Source organism: Electrophorus electricus, chromosome 2 (genome assembly GCF_013358815.1).
Source record: "Electrophorus electricus isolate fEleEle1 chromosome 2, fEleEle1.pri, whole genome shotgun sequence".
In the NCBI taxonomy this organism is placed as follows: Eukaryota; Metazoa; Chordata; class Actinopteri; order Gymnotiformes; family Gymnotidae; genus Electrophorus; species Electrophorus electricus.
The window spans coordinates 6,794,908-6,821,318 of NC_049536.1; the positions used below are offsets into that span (position 1 = coordinate 6,794,908).

At 37.0% G+C, this 26,411-nt stretch overlaps 1 protein-coding gene across 2 annotated transcripts in view; it reads left to right on the forward strand.

The window, feature by feature from the left end:
* Positions 1 to 26,411, forward strand: part of grm8b (glutamate receptor, metabotropic 8b) — an 83,121-nt gene that overhangs the window by 25,917 nt on the left and 30,793 nt on the right. For both annotated transcript variants that reach the window (XM_027020741.2, XM_035523807.1), the window contains 2 exons: positions 343 to 559; positions 26,268 to 26,403. In XM_027020741.2, the coding sequence (XP_026876542.2) occupies positions 343 to 559; positions 26,268 to 26,403 (353 nt within the window). The remainder of the gene's footprint in view (positions 1 to 342; positions 560 to 26,267; positions 26,404 to 26,411) is intronic.

The window sequence follows — 26,411 nt, forward strand, 5'->3', positions numbered from 1 at the left end:
CAACCTGGGCGCCCTACCTCTCGCATCTCTCTTCTGTTATACCTGCTGTTGGTGTGTCATATGTATCCAATGGGTTCAAGTTTTTGTATATATGTAAATATATGTAAACATTCACACACTGTAGAGCTTTGCACTGTCCCTAACTGTTGACTTAGAATATGTATGAAACAGCAAGTACAGGTTTTGCAGTATAGTGGCAACTTCTGTAAAAAAAATAATAACAGTATTAGATAAGGTCTCTTGTTTGGTTTGCTTGCACTTCATAATGGTTTTAGCACTGGAGTACTGACATCTTTACAAGGTTACTGAAATTTCTTAGAACTCCATCTTTTTCCTCCACAGATCCCTCAGATAAGCTACGCCTCAACTGCACCAGAGTTGAGTGACAACACCCGCTATGACTTCTTCTCCCGCGTGGTACCACCAGACTCCTACCAGGCACAGGCCATGCTGGACATTGTCACAGCAATGGGATGGAACTATGTCTCCACGCTGGCTTCTGAGGGAAACTATGGCGAGAGCGGTGTGGAGGCCTTTGTCCAAATCTCTCGGGAAACTGGTAGGTGAAACAGTTGCTAGATATGTTTTTTAATAGATTGCAGCTCTCTTTGCTCCTGGACCTTGTATTAGATTGGTTGCTCTGGTTTTTTTTTTTTTTGTTCGATTGTGTCAGGCCACACTAAATTAATCTAGTTTGAATGACAATTGATTCATCTTGCTTTAGGTGTGCTGAAAAGTGGCAGAAACCCTGTAAACAGAGGGGAGGGTATGGTGTGGATTTAATTTTGGTGAGGTATACATCATGAAAAGTTGTGGTGGTCAAGCTTTTTATGGTTTTTGACGGTGTTGACACAAGATGTATAGGTTACATCATCTAACAAATAGATGATAGCGTATTTTTGTCTCAACAGAAGAAAATGTTCAGACACTATGGAGAAATGTTCAGACACTATGGAGAAATTGCTTCAAGGGCATGTCTGAAAAGTCGCTGCTTCATCCATTTTGGACTATTTTAAATTAATCTTAGAGACAAGTGAAAGGTCTCTACCTCATGAGTCACAGGTGAAATATTTGTTATTATTCAGATTGTCACGATTAGTCCCTCCCAGCTTCCGTGTTCCATGCCATAGTTTCGTTTTCTCCGCCCCTCGTTTGATTGCTTACACCTGTCCCTTGTTTCTACCTTGTTTAGTTCATGTATTTAAACCCTGCCTTGTGGCCTTGATCTTGGCTGTTCATTGTTTCTTTGAATCCGTGTGTTTATGTGTTAGGATCATTGTGTTTATTTGCTGGTTTTGTTTGTGTTAGGTTCATTGTGTTTGGCTTAATGTCTGGATGTTTGAAAACCCGTCTGCTTCAAAGCCTTCGTTTATTAGCCTGTTTTGTTATTCTAGCCTTTGTTATAGCCTGCTTCTCCTGTTTGCCTTCATGTGTTTTGTTTGCTTGATCATGTATATCCCTAATCTCCATGTTGGCTCAATGACCCTGGACTGCTCTAATGACTCTGATTTTGGATTTGCCTATAATAAATCTCGCTCTTCTCCGCACATGCGTCCGCCTCCTCAGCGCTCACCGTTACAATTGTTTTTGTCACCATCAGTCCCTCACAGCTTCCGTGTTTTCCCTGTCTTATGTATTTTAGTTCCATGCCATAGTTTTGTTTTCCCCGCCCCTTGTTTGATTTTCAACACCTTTCACTCGTTTAGTTGATGTATTTAAACCCTGCCTTGTTCCCTTGGTTTTTGCTGTTCATTGCTTATTTGTATGAATGCACGTTTGTACTCCTAGCCTTTGTGTTTTATAGCCTGCGAGTATTTCGTAGCCTTAGTTATAGCCTGCTTCCCCTGTTTGCCTTCGTTTATCCTAGCCCTCGTTTTTGTGTACCATGTATCCCCGTAATCTCTGTGTTGGCTTTACGACACTGGACTATTACACCTGCTCTGATTTTGGTATTTGCCCATAATCTCACTTTTCTTCGCACGTGTCCGCCTCCTTATCGCTCACCGTTAGAGTTTTACCAGTAAGTGTCCCCACATTGATGTGGTAGAACAATAGCACTTCTAGAATATTCAGGGTTGGTCTTACAAAGAAGTCGTACAATAAATTTTTAAAATTTACTTATTTGTTGAGACTTCCCGTTTTATTCTTAGAAACTTATACAAGATCTTTTTAACCCTTTATTGCTTTCTAAAAGTGTTCTCATAAACCTCCCTTTCTCTGTCACATTTCATTTTAATAATATATCATTTCAGTCAGTGCAAAACCAGGGCCAGTACCAATTATAGAGTATTGTAACCCATTAAGAATAAGAGAAGAAGAAAATTCTAAACTTTAATGGCACATAATTATGGGGACTGGTTCACTAATGGATTTTACAACCAGTCCCTCCTACATTCATAACTGTTTGCCAAGAAAGAGCATCATAATAAAATCATGCTCCTGTTGTACCATGTGATTGATTTATTATTGCATAGAACTTGCACTCTTGTAGACAGTGGGCTACTGCATTAATTATGTTGTAATTATGTAATTAAAATTCATAAGATGAACCACATGTGAGCAATTACCAGTTTGCACTGTGCCTCCAGGCTCATTAACGTGTGTGTGTGCGCGCGCATGTTGTATTCATTATTATATAAGAGTTTTAAGAAATAAACATAAGAAAAAAGCAGCCTTCAAGACTTGTAAAAAACTTAAATGACAAAGTATTAACATAGAAAAATATTATAAAAACAGGCCCTCTGTTAGGAAAGATTTCAAAGGATGTCTAGCTAACTATTAAGATACCTATATACTTTAATATATATCCTTTAAACAGAACTCAGAAATAAGTGAAAACAATCAAAAGCTGTTAATGAAATTCTGTACCATTTCAAATACTGATCAAAAAGTTTGTCAGGTAACCTTTCCAAACATACATATCTATTATTAAACAGAGCAGTAAATAACTGCCAGGTAATTATATGCTTGAATAAATAGGCAGAAAGCTTTGTGTATTCATTTTAGACTTTCAGCCTGATCATGGTAATCAGTGTAGTTTTGTGGTTTGACAAACTGACCCATTCCATCCCAAGACACCCTGCTACATCATTTGCCCAGTGCTTAGAGGACTGCTGTCTGTATTACTACAATGTAATCCCTGTGTAGATTTTGTTGTAAACAGGAGTTGTCTTGAATAATGATAACACCTTATGAAGCTGCAGAATAGAAATGCATGATTTTTTGAAGGCACCCTTTGGGAACAACATATTTCCTGTTTTCAGTGCATGCCAACATGTGGGTTTGCAATGGCGGTGCAGTCTGTCATTCTGAGTGGTGTCATATATGTGATTTATGTTGTTATCTTGTAGAAACTGCCAGCTTGTTTTTGTGTAATGTACTGGGATATCTGTCCTATTATAATGGTGCAGTGTTTGTGTTGCATGATTTGTTATGAGATTTTAATCTTGTATCGGGCCAACATGTTAGTCCCTCTTTTTCTGTTTCCTCTAATTCAAGCACCACCTTGTTGAAAGTATATACATTATTAAATCCTATTTGTTCAGTAAAATCACATTTAACAGAAATTACCATTTATCTTTTGAGTTGCACGTAACCAATTTAGCTGTCTAAAACCAACAAATCTCTTTAGTTCATCCAACAAAATGTGTTATTTATTAAAAATGTAATTCAGAGAAGATTTGTTCACTATAAAACTCAAAATTAGTAATTGGAAACTGCAAATCCATGAAGTTGAAACATTAATAAATGTGTGTTTTTGTTTTTTTTTTCTCCAAAAGAACCTTCTGTTTTCTCTGGTGGGCTATCTTGCTGTCCCTCTGCACCTAAAATAATGCTTTACTGTTCCCATTTAGGTCTGTAGGCTTTCCCAAGATAATTAAAAGTGCCATAGCTGGATATCCTCTCTCTTTGCTGAGCTGGCTGTTGTAAAATGTCTGTCTCACAATCAATTAGTTATACCTGCAATGCCACTGCAGATAACATAGACTGGAGTCTCTTGTTCACAGTCCCCCACAGACTTTTAAGGAGACCTGCACTGCCCCAGGTTAAAGGTACTTAATGAGCCCTTAACTGCCAGAGGGAAATCAAGCCCCATTTTGAGGTCTGCACAAACATAATATACAGTGGAGTGTCACTGCAACACTGCTGCTGGAGTGGAAATCTTTCCCCCAGATGCAAATTCACTGACTTCATTGCCTTGGTATAAGCTGTCATGGATTAAGAATTAATTTGCATACCATTAAAGAAAGATAAAACTCATCCTTGCCCAAAATCACATCATTTGAACTTCCATTCTCTGTGAATTCACAGAATGGCTGACAACCATGCAGGAGTGACTTCTTCAAATAATAATATTTGGAGTCTGGTAATCCTATTAGGTTAAATTAAATATTTCAGGTCCTCTTCTTTCATTCCTTTTTACCTTTGAAGTTTAGAAGTATTTTATCCATTCTCTTATACCTTTCTTCTTTCTCCATCTGGAGATACTCCCAGCTGAGCAGTTTCTACAGCAACCCCTCCCATGTGCTAAAAGATGAACTTCTTTTGGTAAAAAAGTGTTTAATGATGCTGTCCTGCCCAACCATAGAGGGCACCAAAGCTCACACAATATCACTGGGTTGTCACTAGAAAAATGGAGATTTATGCCCTAAAGTGCCCATTTACAATCATATTTCATAGCCCATAACTCAGTGTGATTACTGATCAAAGTAAGCTTTCTTTCCATTGCTCACATTCAGTGAGCAAATTCTACTGTTAGAGTAAAGGAGGGGGTTCTTCCTAAGGTTTCATTATAGAAAATGCTTTGAACATTTTCCTATGAATGGTTGCATGTTTTTTCAGTGTGTTCATGTGATACCTGGTTGGCTGAATTTAAATGGTTTGCACTGGCTGATTTGAGCTGCCCTTAGATTGAAACAATTTCCTGATGACCCATATGAAAAAGTCAAACATGTCAAGATATGCTCATAAACCCTTTGAGACTTCTAAACAGGTTCTTCAATGCCCCAATGAGATGACTCCTATGAGATAAGAGGACAAGCTTGGGCAGCATATAGGACCTCAGTCTACCATGTTTCATATTGAGGGTGAACTGACCTAAGTCATATTCCCCTGTAAAATCATTAATCTATTTTTGAACCAAAATAAATGGCTTCTACTTCTGCCATTTTATGGTTTTTAGTGACAAAGTGCCATTTTCTTTGAAAATATATATTTTTTATTGTGGGGTTGATGTCTCTTGACCTATGAAAAACTTTTCACTTTATGTTAACTCTGATATAAACTGACCTCAATGACAGATATTATAATGATACTCCTGTGCATCATAATTTCAATAAATATCAGTAATACTGTATTTTCAAACTTCTGGAAAGGTAAAAACCCAATTTTCAGATGTATGTTGAGGAAGTCCACATCTGAGAAAGTCCACATCTCAATATATATTGAAACATGTAAGATAGATATTTTCTAACATATTAGAAACAACACTTTATTAGAAACACCTTGTGGGTGTACAGTTATAGAAGTGTCTAACCTACCTGTGTACAGCTAACTAATGTATTCAAAAAGTTAGTTATTGTAGGCCTACCTCATGAAGTGGCCAGTGAGTGCAGGTGTTAAGGTAGGTACGTTGAATAAAGTGGCTGGTGATTGTATCTGATCTGGAGAGAAGTATTTTATAGTAGCTGTTCTACAGACTTAGAACCATCACTTATTCATCTAGGTAAGTGACCTTTCACTTACTTTCACTTATGAATTACATTAATATTTTAGATGCCTAATATACATAGATTTAAGGTTGACTTGGAGTACCTGTCAGGGCTGTAACCCTCTAGGATTGGAGTTTAAGATTTTTTGTCAAGGCTTGAGACGCAAGTTTTTAAGACTCACTTCATAATATATCAGACTTCATCATGTTTTTATACTAGATTTCTATATGAGATTCTACATTTTTATACTAGATTTAAAAAAAAATGCCCATTGTCCCCCATTGTTATTATGCTCCCATCTTTTTTTTCTGTCTGTTGTTTTAGATACCTTAAAAAGTAATTTAATATATTCTCTATCATTTAATTCCCATTTTACTCCCTGCTGCCTTGGTTGAGCGAAACAAAGAAGTCAGATATTGCTGTCTTGTAGTTTTGATCTCAGCAAATGTGAGGCATTAGATCATACTAAAGTTACAGTGCCAAAAGAGGCCTTTTAGTATAAGTCTACAGGGGAATGTTAGCATTGACTCAGCTCATTACCTCCAGCTGCTATTTTGGACTGGGTTGGCAGACAATAAGATCAGAGGCACCATACAGTTTTTGGTCATGGAGGGTATTGCCGGCATTCAAAACATACCGCACATCTCATTACAATCTCCCCTAAATGACAAGTACACAGAAGCAAAAGTCCTAGATATGTGAGCAAAAGCCACTAGAGGAATCCAGCTCTGGAAAGACAAAGAAAGACAGGAGGTTAGAGACAAAAAAGAGACAAGCAATGAAGGAGAGAAAAGTGAAGGGAGGAAGAAGGGAAAAGAGTAAGTGTAAGAGAAAGTAGAGCATCTGTGCAACTTCACTCAAACTGAATTCTTTCTTACTTCACTGTACATATTATAGAAACTACTGAGACAGAACTCCAGTCCACTGCATTCCGGTGGAAAACCTTCCTGCAAGAAACTGTCATCTAAGCTTTTTTAGTTGGAAGAATCCATCCAGTATGTGCAGGGTCTTAATATCCCAGACAGAGACTCATTAAGCCACGCAGCTTCTTAGGTGTCAGTGCATAGCTCTCTGTGAGAAGTGCCCAGTAATAAGACATTCACCCTCTGCTTTGCGTTACCTCAAAAAGGGCCATTTGAGCAAGAAGAGATTGCACTTGTCCGTTTGCAATATCAGTGGTTATTTTTAGAACTAACTGGTCCCCTAAAGTCTCTCAGTATAGCCTTCAGGCATATGGAAAACTTTTCAACCTCTTTAAGGAACTAGCAGAACATGAGTTTTATACATATAGAACCAATTACTATATTGAGTATTGAACTTAGATTCACTTTAGTTAATATGTGGAACTGTTACTTAATGATTTACTCATATGATGATTAAATTAGCCTGGGTCTAATGGAAAATGATTAGATAGACAAAAGGTTACATCAAAACAACTAATTGACTTCAACAGGGACTCCAGGTTAGCCACCACCTCAAATATACGACTTAGTGAGTGTCAGTGCGCATGGATACATTTAGAATATTTCTCCTTCATTAGTTTTGTAACTAAAAGTAAAAGTGTTGTCTCAGTTAATCAGTTCATTTGACCTGCACATCTTTGTTTTGGTTGACTAAACTCGCTTATTGTCATGTCATGAACAGACAAGTGAAGTGAAGCCTAAAACTCTAAAATGACCTAAAATGATTCCCAGGCAGGGGTAGCTAGTACATATGGGATAGTGGGGCTGAGAACTCCCTGTCTTGTAACTAATAAAAACAATAGAATAATTTATTATGTTTTGCTATCCACATCAACTTACTAGCTGTTAAGAAATGCATTGAATCTGATTATTTTGGGCCTATGTGGACCTAAGAACAATGGCATTAACTAAAGGTCATAAGAAAAACATGACTTAGTTAAAACGGGCTTATTTGACCTAGCCCCAAGCTGAAGATTTACACAGCCTGGCAAGTGTGTTTTGAGTTATTACATTATATACAGTGAAATGGCCCCTTGATTAGAAATCAATTTGGGCTAATTATTTTTGCCCATGATGTCTAGCTTCACCTTCCTGCTTTCTGCATTCAATACTGTTTGAAGCAGATAGCCTACAAAATGCAACACACTGATTTTAAAAACCATATAGTAACTGGTTCTGTAGAAGTAAAAAAAAATAAAAAATACATGAAGGACCACAGCATATCAATGAGAGCCTTTGTAACACATAGTCACTGTTTATAGTTCTGTTTTGTTTAACTCAGTGTACCCTGTTCTTGCCCAGGATGAACTGTGAACTGTTAGCTAGCTATCTTACATTGCTTAATGAAAAGCCTGATTGTTCTTTGATTGTCAGTTTGTTTTAATTGACAAAAATATCTAGAGAAATTAAAAAATATATAAAAGTATTTTAAAATGCATTGTACTTAATGTGAACATTACACTATGTTAAAATATATTTTCTGTGCCATTATATTTGGGATATCAATAACTCTGTTCACTTCTGTGCTTGAGTTCACAGAAAATATATAATACATAGGAGTCATAATTTGCTGTCCATAAATACACCCCTATTAATCTCACTGTTGTGCCCTAAACTTGTTGTGCCCTCACAGTATTCTTTATTCATTTAGCTGCAGTGAGACTAGCCTGACTGAAAGGGAAAAACAATGACTTTATTAAGTTTGTGGACAAAGCTAAGCTAAAGCCCGATCTTCTTGTCAGATGAGTACTGGTGCAAAAAAAAGAAAGAAAGAAAAAGAAAAAAGAACGCGGAGAAAGAAAGAAAGAAAAAAGGGGTTTTATAAATCTCTTGTAGAAATGCTAATATAGTTTTCCCAGTTTTTATTTAAAGTTTTAATTTTACTGCTAAACTTACTTGACATTAAAACTTTTGATTGATTTTATACCTCTGGAGATATAGTCTCTAAGCACCTTTTGCAAAATCAAATATCAGTTGTGATTTGGCATAATTAAACCGCAACTTAATTATGCAATTAACTTGTAAGCTGCAATTTAGCATTTCCAGAGCAACAATAAACTACTTAAGCGAACATGAGGTGGACGCAAATGCTGAGAAGAGCAAGACTTATTATGGTCAAATCCAAAATCGTGGCCAGCAGAACGGTGCAGGGTCAAAGAGCCAACACTAAGAGCACCGGGAAACAACATAAACAAAAAGCAAAAACACACAATAACAGAATAGGGAACAGGAAACAGGCTGCAATGTGGAACACAAACTACACAAACAGAGGCTAAGCAAACATGACAAAGCTTCATACAAACAATTACTAACAACATAATAGGAACACAGGGTATAAAATACACAAGCTAACAAGGTAAAAATGAGTAACAGGTGAAATTAATAAAACAGCGAAAACCAAAACAAGGGCTAGAATAGGAACAGAGAAAATTAAATAAGGCAAAGGACAAGGAAGCCAGTGAGATTGGATACCAACTGTGACAATGCTTTTGTTCTTTAATTTCAAGAAAATTGTGAGAATTTCTTGATAAGTAACATTGCTCACTGGAGTCTTTTAAAACACAATGTAATACATACCTATTTGTATAAACATCTAATTTCGAATGATTAATGCTTAAACTATTAAGCTGTTCAGTGCATGCGGTAGATAAGAATAAATATTGGATGAAGATGAATTACTCTAAGATTTTCTTCATGTTAAATGATGTCACTTTCCTGAAATAGCCTCCTGGAACAACAACCCAAGCTATAGGGATAAAATCAGCATTACATATTGTCCAATGTATACTGAGGTGGTTAGTACCTAGATATGACCCCTTTAACCATTGTCATCATAAGCCATTATGAGTACAGCCTGAACAACCACTCCGTAGGCAACATTTAAGCAGCATCTCTTCAAATATTTCCATGGTGCTGTTTTCATTCAGAGCGCATTCATATTCCACACATTTCCTTTCATCCTCTGTCTCCATTTGTTTAGTCAACATCAGAGAGAAGGAGGCAGATAAGAAGGTGGAAGAAAGGAGAGCAGAGGAGGAGAAAAATCTGAGGGATAAAATATGAAAGCTCTTCAATTAATTTCTCAGCAGATCCATTGACAATATGCCTGGTGTGGTAAAAAAGCAAAGATGTTTCTCATAGTTTGATAATGTATGCGACGCCAGGCTGAAATCGACTCGTTCAGCAATTTGGTGCCTCCCCCATGCTTGCATTTTGCATGATGAATTATCTTGAGCTGATAAGGGGAGAAGCAGCAAGAACCTTGCTATGCTTTCCCACCAAAGCTTTCACCACTGCTATCAGACACTGTATCACTACAGCAGGAGGCAGCACAAAGTGGAGCTATCAGCTGTTGTACTCAAATAATCCGTTATTGGGTACAGCTTATATTGGACATTATATGAATGCACATGCCCTGTGGAGCAAAAATTAAAGACACCTTATAGCATATGCCGTTAAATTGTAGTGACCTCAAATGTCTTTTTTTTTTTTTCATGGATAAAAGAGAACTATAGAAAACGGTTGAAAAGCTGTCAGCAGGTCATTGTGGGTCTTCTTCTACCTTCTTAATAATGAGGAGAATGGATTGCCACTGTCAACTTGCTGCTGGGTGTTGGGACCACATGTTGGCCATAAATCTTTCGCAAGTTATGCTCTGTGTGATTATGACACTTGTTCTATAAAGCCCAGAAGTCACTGTTTTACATTTTATGTAAAACATTTATTTTACTAACATTTAAGTTTAATTTTGCCCATCAGCAATATGCAGTTTCACCATATCATACATGTTTACAGTGCCTTTGAACAATGGCTACACAGAACAACACCCACAAAAAAGATTAAATAATTATAAGATTAAAATAGCTATTATACTCCTTTGCACTTTGGATGTTACATGGCTTGCATGAAGAATTCATCCTTACATATTCCCTGCTTCAGCTTTGGGCCAAGAGAGGTTTATATGCACGAACCAATGCAGTTTAATCCACTTCTCCATGCTCCTCACTCTAAGCCTTAGCATCCTGCTGTGCCCTTCTTCAGTCTGTAGATTTTGGCTTTTGTGAATGGCTGATGAAAGTTTTGCACAGTTTTTTCAAGAATTTTTTTAACTGGCAGGATGACAGTTATGTTAGAGGGCCCATTGCAGAGGCTGTCAAGACCAGTAAAGATGAGATCTGACCTACAATTTAACCATTACCTTTAATCTCCCAGTGATTACAGATGTCTTCAGTTAAGGCACTGTGTCATTTTCACACTGATGTTCTTCATATAACTATAGAGATAATAATATAGTTATACTAACATTTCAGCAGGGCAATTCTGTTTGAAGTCAAAAGGTATTCACTTGTCCTGTATATTTCATTCTAAAGGAAGCTCCTCAAAACCTATTTCTCATCAGTATTTCTTAAAAATGAGATGAGCTTCAATTACAATATAATGCTATTATAATAGACCACAACTTTAGTTTTTTTCTCCAAAGAACACTTTGAAAGATGAATAATATAATGAAGGAAACAATGATCAAATGCCCATTTGGACGTATTGTACAAAGATTTTAGCAAAGTATTCTTAAAAGAGTGGGCTGACTACAATCAGTAATGAAGGTGAATAAGAAATGTCATCTTAATATAATAGGTGTGTTCAGAAAGTAGCCTTCCCGCAGGCACCTCTGATGATGAAACAGACATTTAAAGAATATCACCGAATACATCCTGCTTTCTGTACAAAGCAGTAAAGTGTAACAGGGATACAGTGCTGATCTGCTTCACTGAATAATCAACTGCAAGTCATCTTATGCCCCATCACTGCTCAGTATTTTTCAGATGAATGGGTGTGTAGTACCTTTAAGGCTTCCGCCCCCACTAAACTAAGGCTCAGCTTGGGCACTGCAACTTGAGAGGTTAAGTAACAGTGAAATTATATTTGACAACCAACAAAATGAGAGCTTGAGGGCTCACTCAGTTGTGGCAAAATGTTTGCAGGTTATTAGCATACTAAGTGCATAAGCTTAAAAGCAGCTCATATAAAGACTTTTTACTGCTAGGAGGTAATTCTCCCAACCTTTAAAAATTTACATGACATATAGCGTACTATAACAATGACTGTATACTGTAGAATGTAAATTAAGGTAAAACAGCAAAAAGAAAAAGAAAAAAAGAAAAAGAAAACAATGTGCATAACTTAGTTTTGTCATGTGCAACCTAACTGTGACATATGTATATGTATGGAAATTTGAAATACAGCACTTTTATTTCTTCATATATTACATATTTTACTATGCTCATCTATCCTTGCATTGTGGATGCCTTTGGTTAATGGGGAATTCTCCCCGATCTGAATGCATCCTGATTGTGCTGAATATTTTATGGCCTTAAGTCTTGTGTCTGCCAGCAGGATTAATGTGTCCATGAATGAATGCTCTAAAGTATTGCTCTGCCCTAATTGATCGCTTATGCATGCCTCCTTGGATGCTATTCAAAGGGAATGCTGTAAGCAACAGCAAAAATAAGGCAAGCTTACAGGAAAACACATCTTCTATTTTCAGTCAAGGTTCTTCCATTATGTTCCTTTGCTTAAAAATGTTTATTTCAAGAGACCTTGGAATCGGAGCATGTTATTTTTGGTAATACTGAGGAATTCACATCACCAGCTTTTATAAAGGTAAAACTAACTAAAACAACCTGGAGCTACCCGGCTGATTTGTTTTGTGTATTTTAAAATAGAGAGTCATCTCTATAATATCAAAATAATAAGTAAAGGAGAAGATGGTTTTACCAAAGTTAAATACTTTGGTTTTTGTAAAGTTCTTGGTTGGTGGTTTATTGGTTGGTTTGTGTAACCTTGTTGTTTGTCTACAAGATTCCACATTTCCTTCCTTGCTTCACTTGTCAGCTTCTATTTCAGAAGACTATTTAATTGGCCTTAACATCTCCATTGCTCCTCTGAGCTGGAAAAGGTTCTCACTGATCAGTAAGAAAAGGGCAGAGAGCACTGGGGAAAGAAATAGCTCATTTCCCCTGTTTTAACTTGTACCTCACTTTTAAAAGACTGACTAAGACAAAAGAATCCTTTGTGGTTTAATTAGGAAATTCAGTGAATTGACAGGCTATTTCAGTGGTTTGCTGTATTTAGAAGAGGCAATAATTAAATGATTTCCTTCATTATTTCTGTGGTAGTTTATCCATTTTTCCATTGCATTGTTCATAGCAACAGCACGTTCAGTTTACAAATTGAAATGCAACATTAAACTTGCAACAAGCTACATATTATAAAAAAGAAAAGCAGATATTTATTGATATGTAATTTTGTACTCCATATTAGCTGTAACGCAACTGTCCACTTTCTGGCATTACGGAGTTATCAAGTAGAATGACTAGCCATGTACTGATTCCTTCATTAAGTGCTAGTTAATGAAAATATACTGAAATAACACTGCTGTACATGACCATGCTGTACATGGCTTGACCTTTCTGATTTAAAATTAAGCAATTAATTAAACAAACCAAGGTTTTGTCAATTTATGAGGGAAACAAGCTTTCAGACACTGAGAGCGCTACAAAATTGACAGCCTATTGTAAGTGTTGCTAAAGCCTGGTGAAAGAAAATTGAACTTGACCTTTAACCTATTCTGTCCACACCAGAAGACATCATTGACTTCCTGTGTTTTTCAACACATGGTCAAATAAAGGATAAGGAAATTAGAGTTGTTGCAAAAAATGTAATGAATTTGAAACTGAGTAATGAACAAAGAAGGAATTGGAAAACCTATTTTCAATTACAAAATGCATTCCAACTTCCAGCTAATAATAAAAAAAATGATAAAATGATAAAAATGATAAAATGCTAAATGATTAAAAAAAAAAAGGCTAAAGTATTCACAACTCATGTTTCTTTTGCAAACTTCAGAATCTGGACATTCTAGTTCAAGGTTCATGATTTCTGTAAAACTTTTCTTTGCCAAGCTGAGGATTTTATCTTTTGGTGCTGGTACCCCGCTGGACCCAAAGACCAGCATCTGGCAGGCAGCAGCCACTCTAGTAGGAAAAGGCAACAGCAGGACACTCTTGACACCTTCCTTCACTCTACAGCACCAAGACTGCAGCTTAAAAGCAGCTATGTGACTCACCCTGGAAATGTCCCAAGGCATAGAAACAGCTCATATCCAGTGGCAGCTGGTGTGGCCTCTATGCAAATTTCATTTATAGAAGTGGGGCCCATTTTCATTTTGTTTTGCTTTCAGTCTGACCACACTGTCTTTGTGCTTGTTTGCTCCACCATCTTCTCAGTGATGCATAGGTTTTGTGTACAGACTTTGGCAGCAAGTGTAGTAGAGATTCCGAGTTCCACAGTAAGATATGATCCGGCATATCAAAGGTGTGGCGGGCCCGTTAAATGCTGTGTCTCACACCGAGACATAGGAGCATACTTCTGATTAAGGGACTTCCAGAACAGATGAAAAAATCCATTTGCTGGGTGGCTCAGGGCATCATTGGAGAATGGAAAGCAGCTTAATAACTAGATAAAATGTAATTAATGGGAATGATTCTACTGGTCAGTGATAATAACCCATTAAATTGTTAAACATTTGAGACAGGAAAGTGTTACTAAAACAAACTCACATCAGTAAGTGGGAAGGAGTACTCAATTCACAGGACAATACCTCAACTGCAATACTGTTTTATTTGTCCATGCTAAGGTTAAAAAATCATGCTGCTAATGTATCAGCCTTGCCAGCCTTCATCAGAGAAGGAGAAAAAAGCAGTATGAGAGAAAATAGAATGGTATTGGAAATAAAGATTTGATACATTTGAAAAAAAAAATAGAGGTGTAAAGTCTGCCTTGTCTGTGTATATAATATATATAACAGCACCTCAACCTTATGGTAGAAAGACTACTCCACCATACTTAATTGTGGAGACCTTGAGTTGCATGAGACATCTGCAGTACAATGACTTCAAAACAGTGTATGAGGATTTTTTATTAATAATATCAGAGTTACCCAACAAAAATAAGTCCCCTTTACTAAGTTCCTTACTAACCAACACACAAAAAACTATTTTTGGAAGAACTTTAATTTTTCAGATTCAAGGTCACTCTGGCTATTTTTTACTTACAATTCATCATAAGAAATGTCATAAACAGGAACTGAGTTTTCTCATTATGTAGTCACAGTCTCTGACTCCTTGAAAGTCTCTGTAAAAGAATACAGATCCATCAAATAATGAAAAATATATGTATTCAAGAAATGAATTGAATGACTTTAAACTGCTTTTGAATATACAATTGACATATCAAAAAGAGTATTTCTGTGATGATGTAAGTTGTTACATAAAAACAAACCCTAAAGAAACCATCTGTTTTCACAGGGGTTAGAGTCTCATTCCATTCCCTTTCACTCTCCTTTTCTCAATGCCATTGCATTTCCGTGAAGAAATTACACATTGATTATTTTCTACTGCATGGATATGTCTCAAGGCTCTCCTCTTGTCAAAAAGCAATTTAGAATTTTGAAACTTTGATTCTCCATCCAGACTAAATTATTTAGAGGGAAAGTTTAAATCTTTGAGAGGAGATCTGAAACTGTTTATGGGAAATTCTCTTTCTTTTTCTCTATTTGTCTGCAGGTTGGGTGCACATACTGTTGTTCTATATATAACTACAACTATGCACTACCAGACTCTTTCAGAAATTCAGATGTATCACAACTCTGGGTAAAACTGACATCAATGTAGAGGCATATCTATTTCTGCTAATTTGATCCGATCATTTGCTATTTTCATCTTGCTTATCTCACCAGTTCAGTAGCTTTAAAGTCATCTCTTAGCTGAGCCGTCTCATTAATACTGTGTTTGTGTCATCATGCATGCATCTAAAATGGGTTGGAGACAATGCTGACGTTTATCATTACCATTCTTATAAGGACAAAAGGGCTCTATCTCACAGCATGACTCTGCTGTACAGTCCACAAATATACACAAGGTACATGACCGTAATGGCAAATGCTGAGGAGCATAGTTCTCTACACATAAGTCACATGTCGCTCTGAGCACAGCAGAGCAGGTTATGCTGCTTTTCACAAACATGCCACTGTTGTGTGCTTACTTATGGTAGTTGGGGAATTGTTTCAATCACATATTACTTCAAATATGCAGATGGTGACACAGTTAGGGACTTAATCAGAGTGCACAATTTAGGTAGACAAAAAGTAGAAGTTAATAAAGAAGTTCTAAATATTCCTGTGGGAAAATGTATGTCTTAACTCATATACTACATCTGTAGATTAAATATTTTAAGTATCTGCCTAAGCCTAACCCTAAGACAAATGTCTAACCTATTTTTGGACACTACATGAAACATCTTAGGTCATTCCTATGCTAAATTGAAGTGTTAAACGGCTACCAGGTGTACTTGATAGCCTAAAATAGTGGTTTAACAATGAAGAGGTCTTGCTTTCATCATAAATGCAGAATGTGTAAAACTGACTGAACAAGCTGTTACTGAAAATTTCCAGGTCAGTGGAGTTTAACACTGTTCATCTGCATTCCATCCACTGAGGGTACATTGCTGATCATTTCCTGTCAGTCTCAAACCCATTCATCCTCCAGAGGAGTGGTTAGACACCAGCTATGTGTCTTGCCATTTCTGCTATTTCAATCATCTGGGTAAAGTAATTTGTTTGCCTTGCGCAGTTTTGGCTAGTTTTGGAAACTGTTAACCAGGCAATATTGCACAGCGTATGTTTGTATAGTATGCCATTAGTCTTGAGATTGAAGTGACAGTATCACCTGCCCTCCAGGCTGGCTAAAGGGGGAACATAATCCAAACACATGAGAGCTATTTTTTGCCTAACAGGTCAAAATCTGTGTCTGCTATTAGTCAAACCTTTTTAGCAAAATCCATTGTGAATGCTAGCAAGCTCCTCTCACCTCATCCGTTAAAGTAGTTTTATGTGCCTCTAAGAGACTTTATTTATTTGATATTCTGTGCTGTTTTAGTCCATGAAATTTTATATTTCTCAAACCAGTAATCATCAAGTTGCATATATACCCTAAATTAAGTTGGAATTGCCATTATTCAGGCGATATTCACATGTAATTGCAGGCGTGTCTAAAGTCGCCAGAGGAGCACATGTGTCTAAATGGGGCACGGGATGGTGACATTGGTCAGCTGTAATCAAAGTGGTAGCCAACCTAAACCATGTGCAGGTTTAAAGTCAATTAATGCTCTAAAATACTGACCTTTTATTCTTTGTGCATTTATCATTGACATTCTCATTAGCATACACGAGACAGAGGAACTGAGAAAGATATCAATGCATAAGGATTTGTCAGGTGTGGAACATACATTCAAGCAACTGGCTAATGTTACCTGTCTCTATGAAATGTGTATCTGTCTCACTCCACAAACCCCTCTGCTAGCATATATGACTACACTGTATATCTTGTTCCAGGCTGACAGATTTAATCAAAGTGATGAGTCTTTGTGCAGTTTCATTAATGGCTGACAGGCACAGTGATGTGTGGTCGAGGACGAAAGTCTTATATGCTTCATGGGCTATTTGTCCTGAAATCACAGTGGCATCGCGGGATTACAAGGCATCAAAGAAAAAACAGTAATGGCTTAGAAAAACTTTGAGTGGACAAGATAAAGTCAAAAGGGAAGGCAGTAGAACATCTGAGCAAATGGTTCCACAGAGCACACTCCCAGCAAGCATGAGCATAGCAAATACTGCAGAAGCCTTTCAAATTCTACATTGACTACCTGTTGAAACATTTGTATCTAGAGTTCAGTGATAAAACAAGGTACTTTTAAAAAAGGACAGTCATATCAATTTTGCAGTCCTAAATCTGCTAAACATCTGTGAACTAAATGGTTTCAGGGATCAGTTACACCGTGAATGACTGGGTAGTATTTTGTCTCAGTCAGAATAGTGTTTCATTACGGAACTAATTTGTTGGACCTGGATGAATCAAAGAAGAACAAACAGGTGCAGTGCATTGTTAAAGTCGAACAGAACAGTAGCACTGCATTGCACTTACCAGGTTGAGAATGTGTTACAGATCAATAAAATATTTAAACCTAATACACTGGATGGCCCTAATGCTAATTCCTCTTTGATTTCGATACACTTCTTGTATTTTCGCAGTAGAAGAATGATGAAGGTGTTAAACATTTGAAAAGGTTATAAGAAGATGGGAGACCTCTGTGAAGTTGGCACCCCATCTGCAATGAAACTGTTAAACTTAGTTTGCCATGACTTTGTGCTGTGCACTCTGGTTTGGTTTTTGATATATTATAATGTCCTATGACAGTATGTTATTATAAGGCAGAGAGTGATGTCAGTATATTAAACCCTATTCAACAATGACACCATTCTGAAAACCTAACTAAATTAGTGCCATCTGTGTGTGCTCTGCTGCTACTGATATGGGCTTTAAAAATAGTTTGTACCTGTTTGATAAATTGTCATATTACATATTGAATTCGTGGTGATTTCTCTCCTGGGCTTTAATTTACAATGACTTAAAAACAAACTGACACAAACAAATGTTTTACAATACAAAATGAGCACAAATTAAACACAAACAAATGACAAGTTTTATTCAGTTGCCTTGTAGATGGAGTTCGTGGATGAATACTGGCACACTACTTCACTACTTTCATTTTCATTCATTTTCTTTAAAAATTAAAAAAGAAAGAAAATTACAGAAGCAAGGAAAGCAAAAGGAAATTAAATCAAATGTTTGCAGAGAGAAAGAATATCAAAATGTTTCTTAGTTCTTATGTTTTATGCCCACAGCAAAACAAAGGTAGATAAAATCACTCATTATTTTATAAAGAAACATGGATCTGTTTACTGAGCAGCTAGTAAATTATTTGGTGTACAATAAAGCTTTCAGTTTGTTCTTTTTTAGTTATAACAAAAGGTAACCATTAATCAATCTCTCCCTTGTCAAAATTGAGCTTACACAAGACATGCAGTTTCTTTTTTTTTATCTAGACGAAACTGTTTCTGTTTTGAATAATGTTACATAAGAGTTCTAATGAAATGCTTTGATTTAACCAGACCCCTCAGTTTTTTAGCATTGTAAGTAGCTAGTATGAGTTAGTTTCATTTAAATGCAAATAAAGGCATTTACAGTAGGCAATAGTATGCTTTTTAGACTGTCAATATTTAACACATTTATTCTAAACATTTGGTATGGCTAACATAATGAATATTAAAAATAAACTGTTTATGGCAATTAGAGGTAGCATGCAGAAAGAAACTGCATGAAAATGTATTAACAGTGCTGATAATATATTCATACTCTTGACACCTTCAGAAAAGACATTAACACCAGTCAGTTACACATCTCTTTGCATTAGGCACACAACAGCTTTCTGTCATTTTGACGCTATGAAAACAATCTGTCCTGGTTGAAAATTGTCTCTACACCCACTCGCATATTCTTTGGGGATGTGTAATGGAGATGAATTGCATCCCCAGCCTTTTGCCAAACATGAAGAGAGGGGATCTTTTGGCTCTCTCATGGAAGATGAGAGGGAAAGATGTCATTTTCTGAACCTATACTTTAGATCTGAAGGCTGGAATAAGATTGGCTGGAGCCACATATGTGGGCAACATAGAGCATACTTTTCATACTGTACACTATTATTAAAGCCTGCTGAAGTAGTACAATTAATACTGCTTAAACAGCAACAAGTGACATTTTACATGTTGATGAGAACGATAGTATAGAAGCTGAGGGAAAACTCAGTGTACTCTTTTTTCAGTGTACTCTTTTCTTTAGACCTGATGTTTAATATTAATTTGTCATGTGACCAGCCATTTGACAAGCAGTGAAGCAATAAGACACGATATGATAGTGTTATGACTCGCGTGAAGTTGGAAACTGCTACTTGCTGCCCCTTTACTGTATTTCCATTTTATTCAGCACCCCTTCTATATAAAGAATTTGCCTTTTTCTGTATTTCTCCGACCTGCAACAGCTGATATCAGTTGACATTTTCAGTCACCCAAAGTTGCAGACAGAACTTTAATAATTTCATTGCTGAATGTATCACAGAAACCCATTTTCACTACAGAAGTCACTATTCCTGGCCAAACATCTTTCCACAACAATTAGCTATGAGAGGTTGATCAAAAACTGCAGGTTGGGGAAATTTTTGTCAGAGGTGCTAACTCACTGCCACTCCACTTCAGAGTTATCTGCCAACCTTGCTCGGGTAATACTGTGAGTTATGGTAGTACACTCTGAAGCTTCCTCTCTCATGATATAAAAAGCTTTTGAACAGGTACTGTAAAACACAGCTCAGTGTTATGACTAGGAAAGAAAATGTAGACACCTTCTGCTAATTCTGTCATTTCTTTAAAAAAGGAAAGACTGGAAGAAAATGCAATAGTCCTTTTCTGGATGTTAGGATGTTATCTTTAATCCCAGCACATAATGCAATAACTTGTTGTGTGCTTGCAGTTCTCATAATGATCATTTAGTAATTAATGAAAAGGTTAGAAATGTACCCTTTTCTTTTAAGTGTAGGCTATGTTGAGTATATAATATTTATATATAACACATTGTGTAGGCAACTTTTTCAATATGGAAGGTTCTAGTTGGTACAAGAAGATCTGTTTAATTTCTTTGGTCCTGTCCTTGTCTTTTTTTAAAGTCACATCCACAATGTGGTGAGTGTGTTTGTGTACTGGCTGACGCAGGAGTGAATCGCTGCTGCCATTTGTGTGTTCAGCACAAAGCCTCTGCTCCCACGCTGTCTGCCAGTCCTTTAGTGAGCTGGCCAGTTTACTCGTGCCTGAGAAAGAGGAGAGATTGTCCTGTAGCATTTGCTTGGCTGAAAATATCTACAAACTGTGAAAGTGCTGTGAATATCAAGGCAACATGCTCGGTCGAACAGAATGACACCTAAAAGTATGTGAGACATTTGCTGCTTTGGCATGAATTGACATGTGGTTTCAGTTCATAGTGCTGAAATATTTGGCATCTTGTTGCCTCGTGTCAGATGTTGAATGCTGACAGAACAAAGCGATAGAAACACATCTCCAATTAATCATAATGGGTGTGAAAACTGTCTATTAAAAATGAAAATTGCCTACATTAGTCGTACCAAAATGTACATCATTTTTAGACACCTGAAAAAGCAAATGCATATAATTGTGGTGTGCTGCTGGAATGCCGTGATTAATATTCATACTGATGTAGGACCACGTGCCCTCTACAAATTTCACCATTGCATTTGCATTAACCACCCTGCATATGTTACTCTGGTGCTTGCTATCAAACTCTCAGATGGCACAATTTTACATCTGGTCATTTGTTCTGTGTCAAATGCTTGATGATTGAATAATAAAAGAATTAGAGTATTAATCAGTGAAAGTGATTCTTAAACCCTGGACTCTTCAATGAGGCACAATCATTTGCCTATTTAATTACTGTGCACCATGGCATGAGGAATTTGATTTCTAATTACACCACCCTTAATCTAATTTAGTATAAATGTGGTTTATGGACATGTAGATTATGTAATTGTTTATTCAGAAGTATGGAAATGGGATTTTGTTCAGGCTGATGTTTTCTAGCTCGTTGGAAACCAGCAGAAATATACTTTAGCCCTGCCAAGCAGAGTTCACACCCTGGGACATTTCTGATTTAGGGCTGAATGTTGGTAGTGTGCTCCAGGCCACAAGATATATGCTGACAAAGAACAACATGTCTCAAGTACTGTTGTAGAAGTTGTGATGTAGCAGCACAGTGACATGTGTCACTGGCACTTTCATAGACCTCAGCTGCACATGCAGATTTGGTACCAAGAAAATCAAAATGATTTGTGAGAAGAGGTACAAAATGTCTGAAAATAGCCCTACATTAAATGTTGGCAACATTTTATACAGATTGGAACATGCAAATTATGAATTTGCAATTGTGAGATCTCACGTGGCTACTGAATATACAGGTACTTAAATACCTTTTTTTGTTGCTTGTTTGCATATAGAATCTTATGGCTTTGTTCAAACTAGCGGATGAGTGGTAGTTCTCCTAAATCAGTAATCTGATCCAAGTGTGTGGGTGAAATGCATATGGCAGCAAATTACCCAGAGAATATCTGAATAATCAGTGGATCAAACTCAGTCCATTCATAGAACTAGGTCATACAGATATGTTGCCATTTGCCCAACAAATCCCATAGAACCCTATCACGCATTTTTGTCATGCATAACCTGTACCCACACATTACAGAAGTACAGGACACATGTATAATGCATAATGTTTACTGGGATGAAAATAAAAGAAAACACAGAAATTTAGACAAAACTTAAGAGTCAAAAACAAAGATTGGCTTCCGTCCTTAAAAGACTGTGCTTGGGAAGTGCAACCCCTGAAGGAGAAGTAAGGCCAGGAATGCAGGAAGAATGGAGCTACCACAGCTGCTCATTAAATGAACTGTAACAAGGAGGGACAAGCTTCAGTGGGGAGATGAGTGTTTGAGGCAGAGAGAGGAGAGCTAATGTTGTAATGGGGTGCTAGGGAGATGATGGAGGGTTATTATGGGCTCTCATGTAATACTGAAGCTCGCCCTGTCTCCAAATCAAATGATATTTACTAAAACTTTCCAAAAAGGCTCAGGGACAGCCTGGGAAGAAATAGAGAAAGATGGTAATGAGAGAATGTGAGCGTGCTTGTGTCTGTTAAAGCTGAGCAGAACATGTCAAACTAATCTAACTGTAATCTAACAAAGACATATCAGACGTAATTCAGAGTGCATCTATATTTTAGAATTCTGTCTTTCTGTGCCTTTTTATTTATTTATTTTACTTTATTTTTATATTTATTTATACAGGTATTACATTTTTTCTAAATCTCTAAGATGTATTTATTGAAAAGGTAACCCCTTCTTAACATTCTAGGTGCAATCCCTGCAACAGCAAAAGTATTTCTCACAGCACCCATGCAAAAGAACCTTAAACATTCCAAACCTTCATTTCATACAGCAAAGCACACAGTCAGTCAATCACTAAAAACTCTGTACCAGAGGATTCTTTAATCATTCTGCAAATACTGATGTAATAAAAGCTAAATATATCAGAATTCTTTGTGCTAGTCATGGTACATCTCGTCTTGCCTCTGTTGGGTCACAACAGTTCATCGCCATCACACCTGATGTCCTGCCTTCCTAGACAAAGAGGGAAAAACCTTGTTTGTTGCAGCCAACAATCTGCAGTGCTCAGCTCTGCTGTCCCCAGAACCAGCATTCACAGCCTCAAGTAATGACATCTGATTTCAGGGCTGTGATCATATGCCTTTACCTGCATGCTGAGAAGAATTCGTCGGTAGGGTTGTGGAATGGTGAATACGATGGTAGAAACTCCACTGACAATTGCAGGTGGGCATCAAGCCATTCCCTGACAAGATTATAGTGGTGAAAACTGACACTGACCCAAATTACCACATAGTTTGGCAAGTCATGTCTTACCACTTCCCTTTCATTCTCAGGTATGAGAGCAGTGTAAAGGCCCCGAAGAAATCAAGAAGACATTCTGAGTAGTAGGGTCAGTGGTTGGAACATGGTGGATGATGCCATTCTCTGAGACAGCAGCACACACTTATGTTGACTGAAACATCCATGGTGGCTTGTTGACCTATAATGTTTCTGCCACGATGTTTGACTCTTCATGCCACACAAACACACGATCGATCACATCAAACCCAAATACTGCAGGATACATCTAACATCAATACAATGACAGTAGACATATATTCTACATGTTCTTACTTGGTCTGAAAGTATATTCAGATACATTGAAAGAAGGGATGTTACTGTAAAGGTTTATCTATATATACAAGTATCTCAGCTCCTTTACTCTTTCACTATTTATTTTAAAAAGATCTTTGTACAGCTGTTTCATTGACATTGTGTTCCTCTTGAGATTTCTGTGGTGGAGATGCTCAGAGGGGTGATGTGGAAGATGATGTCATCTTGCACTACAGGTCTCTGAATTGCTCGAAAAGTAATGGCATTGTTTGCTCTTACCATGTTGATTCTTTCAGTCTCCTGTTCTGGTGTGAATACTTTGCTTTGGCCACCGGAATGGGGTAGTAGTTCATATGTAAAAAATGAAAAATATATATACTTAGTCTGTACAGTACAGTCTGAAAGTTCATATCACAGCATAACACTATGTAGTCTATATGGATACATTGTGGAATATGCTGTACTCACACACCTGTTTTCATTCCTGAACATTCATATTATTGATCCCACACAACACGAACTTAGCTGAAGCTGCACCTTCAACCTGCCTCAGCCGTACTTAAGCCATGCTTAACGACGTGGTGTATGACAGTAGCCTGGATGTCGGGAGAAATATTCTGCCTTCTCCCTGTCCTCCATGCTCCTCTCTCCCCTTTACTATGCCATCACCCACTCAAACACATCTCCCTCTTGCATGACCAAGTATTGCCTAGGTCTATGCCAACTTTCTGCTCCATTCTCGTCAACACTGTGCACTGGAACTCTTTTACATTTATATGTGCTTGTGGTTCTACCCAACAATTTACACCTGTGGGATGGAGTCAGGAACAGGTGTACATGTTTGCTGTTCAGTTGCTGGGAATGTACTGGGGAAGTCAGTCACAGAACTCTCTTGTGACAGCCTGACCTTTTGCTTTGGTATAAACACAATGGTTGCGGTACATAGTATTTTGCATGACAGGATTTATGCAGTCAATCACTGTGTGAAATAGCCAGTTAACAAGAACAGAATTCGTTATGAAGGACATTTCCAATCACAAATATATTTAATGTTTTGTAGAAGCCACTTTCACATGTTTGTTGTTATTTTGTATAAAAACAATGACAAATGGAATAGTGCCATGGCCAGCTGCAATAATGTGTAAGGTTCTAAGGTAGAGTTTTGAAACTGAAGTTAACGTTCTGGGAAGTGCACCTGAACAATTGAGAAAAACTGAAAAAGCCCATAGTCTTATCTTAGAGTAGGCCCTAAAATTATATTTAGAGTGAGAATAAAGTAAAAACATAAAAGAGCTGGTATTCAACCAAAAATTTAAATAGACCTTTTAGCAAGATGTTTGGTAGTTTTGAAGACAACTGAAAGCAGTATGAAAAGGGTTGTAGTCATAGGCAGACAAGACAAGATGATGCCTTATTACTTTTGTCATGGATGGCCAGCCCACAATACAAGTCACTTTGATGGGTTTTGTGGCAAGCAATAGAAATCGATGCACTATGATAAAAGGCAACTAGTTTGCTATGACACAACATTCAGTGTTGAAGAAGCAGAATTCATGAAGATTATAACATAATTTCCAAGGACTGATAGGATTATATTACATGTTATTGAATGATTTCCTAATAAAAAAAAGGAATCTGTCTATTCCAGATTCATTTACAACTTGCATTACATACAACTTGCATGTAGGCAAGTTAAATTCTCAGATTAATTTTAAATTGCATGCCTTAACTTTAGAAAAAAATACACATCAGTTTACTGAAATCAGAGGATATTATTTTCAGATTATTTTTTTAGGGGTCAATTTAATTATCTAAACTATCAAATGCTATCAAAAAAAAGAGTCAAATGCTCGAAACCTACCTTCGTGCATAAAATGGTTTTAGCTAGTCTTTGCTTCATTTAGCACCTATTAAAATCCTGCAAGAATATACATGAAGAAAGTTAATACATTTTCTCCCCAAAGAACAAACTACTCCCTTAATTATTAGCTGTATATAGGCTCAAGAATAGAAGCAGAGGTTTCTGACAAGCCAGCATCAAGGCTTAATCAGTTATAAAGAAAATACATGCATGTTTTTGAATACAGATAATCAGCAATATGTGAAAGTAATTTATAATTAACTGGATAAAAAGACACATGCAAAAAGTTACATATTCCTTACATAGACATCCTTAGTTGTTTATTTATAAGTTTGTAAATGTTGAGAAGACAACATAGTGATTGAGAGGCTTGTAGTTCATATTTTGAAGTGACTCTTTTGTGGAATGCTGTAAAAACAACAGCATGTTGTTTTTATGAATTAAAGGATATGTGATTTTTCTCTGTGCTGTGTTTTGAAGAAGACTGCTGCTCTGTATGAATTGCATTAGGATGAGCAAACAAGATGAACATCTCAGCCAAGATATCATTTGAATGTAAAAAAAAAATTCTGCATGTTGAAAGTAGAACCGAATAGTTTTATTTTTCTTTTGCTGTATCTACTTTGTATGCAAAGTGTTCTTGCTATACAAAATCAGATTCTAAGGCTCTTCCTCCTTTCTCCCTTCGAACCTCTCACATCTCCCTTATGTCTCTTTGAATTTCTAACTGTTTCTTCTTTTTCTCCTGTCTGTATCTGCCACTCTCTGTGTCTCTCATACTTTCATTCTCACACATTCTTGTTCTCAACATCCCATTATCTCCTTTTCTCTCTTCCTCCCACACTACCTCACATTCCCATCTTGTGGCTCCATTCTCACTTTTATGTGCACACCATTCCCTCTTTCACTTCCCTCCCTCTCACTCTTTGTCTCCTCCTTCCTGCCCCCACTTCCCCCTCTCCTTAGGTGGTGTATGTATTGCACAGTCTCTGAAGATCCCCAGAGAGCCCAGGCCAGGAGAGTTTGACAAGATCATCTTGCGACTGCTGGAAACTCCAAATGCTCGTGCTGTCATTATGTTTGCAAATGAGGATGATATCAGGTGTGCCA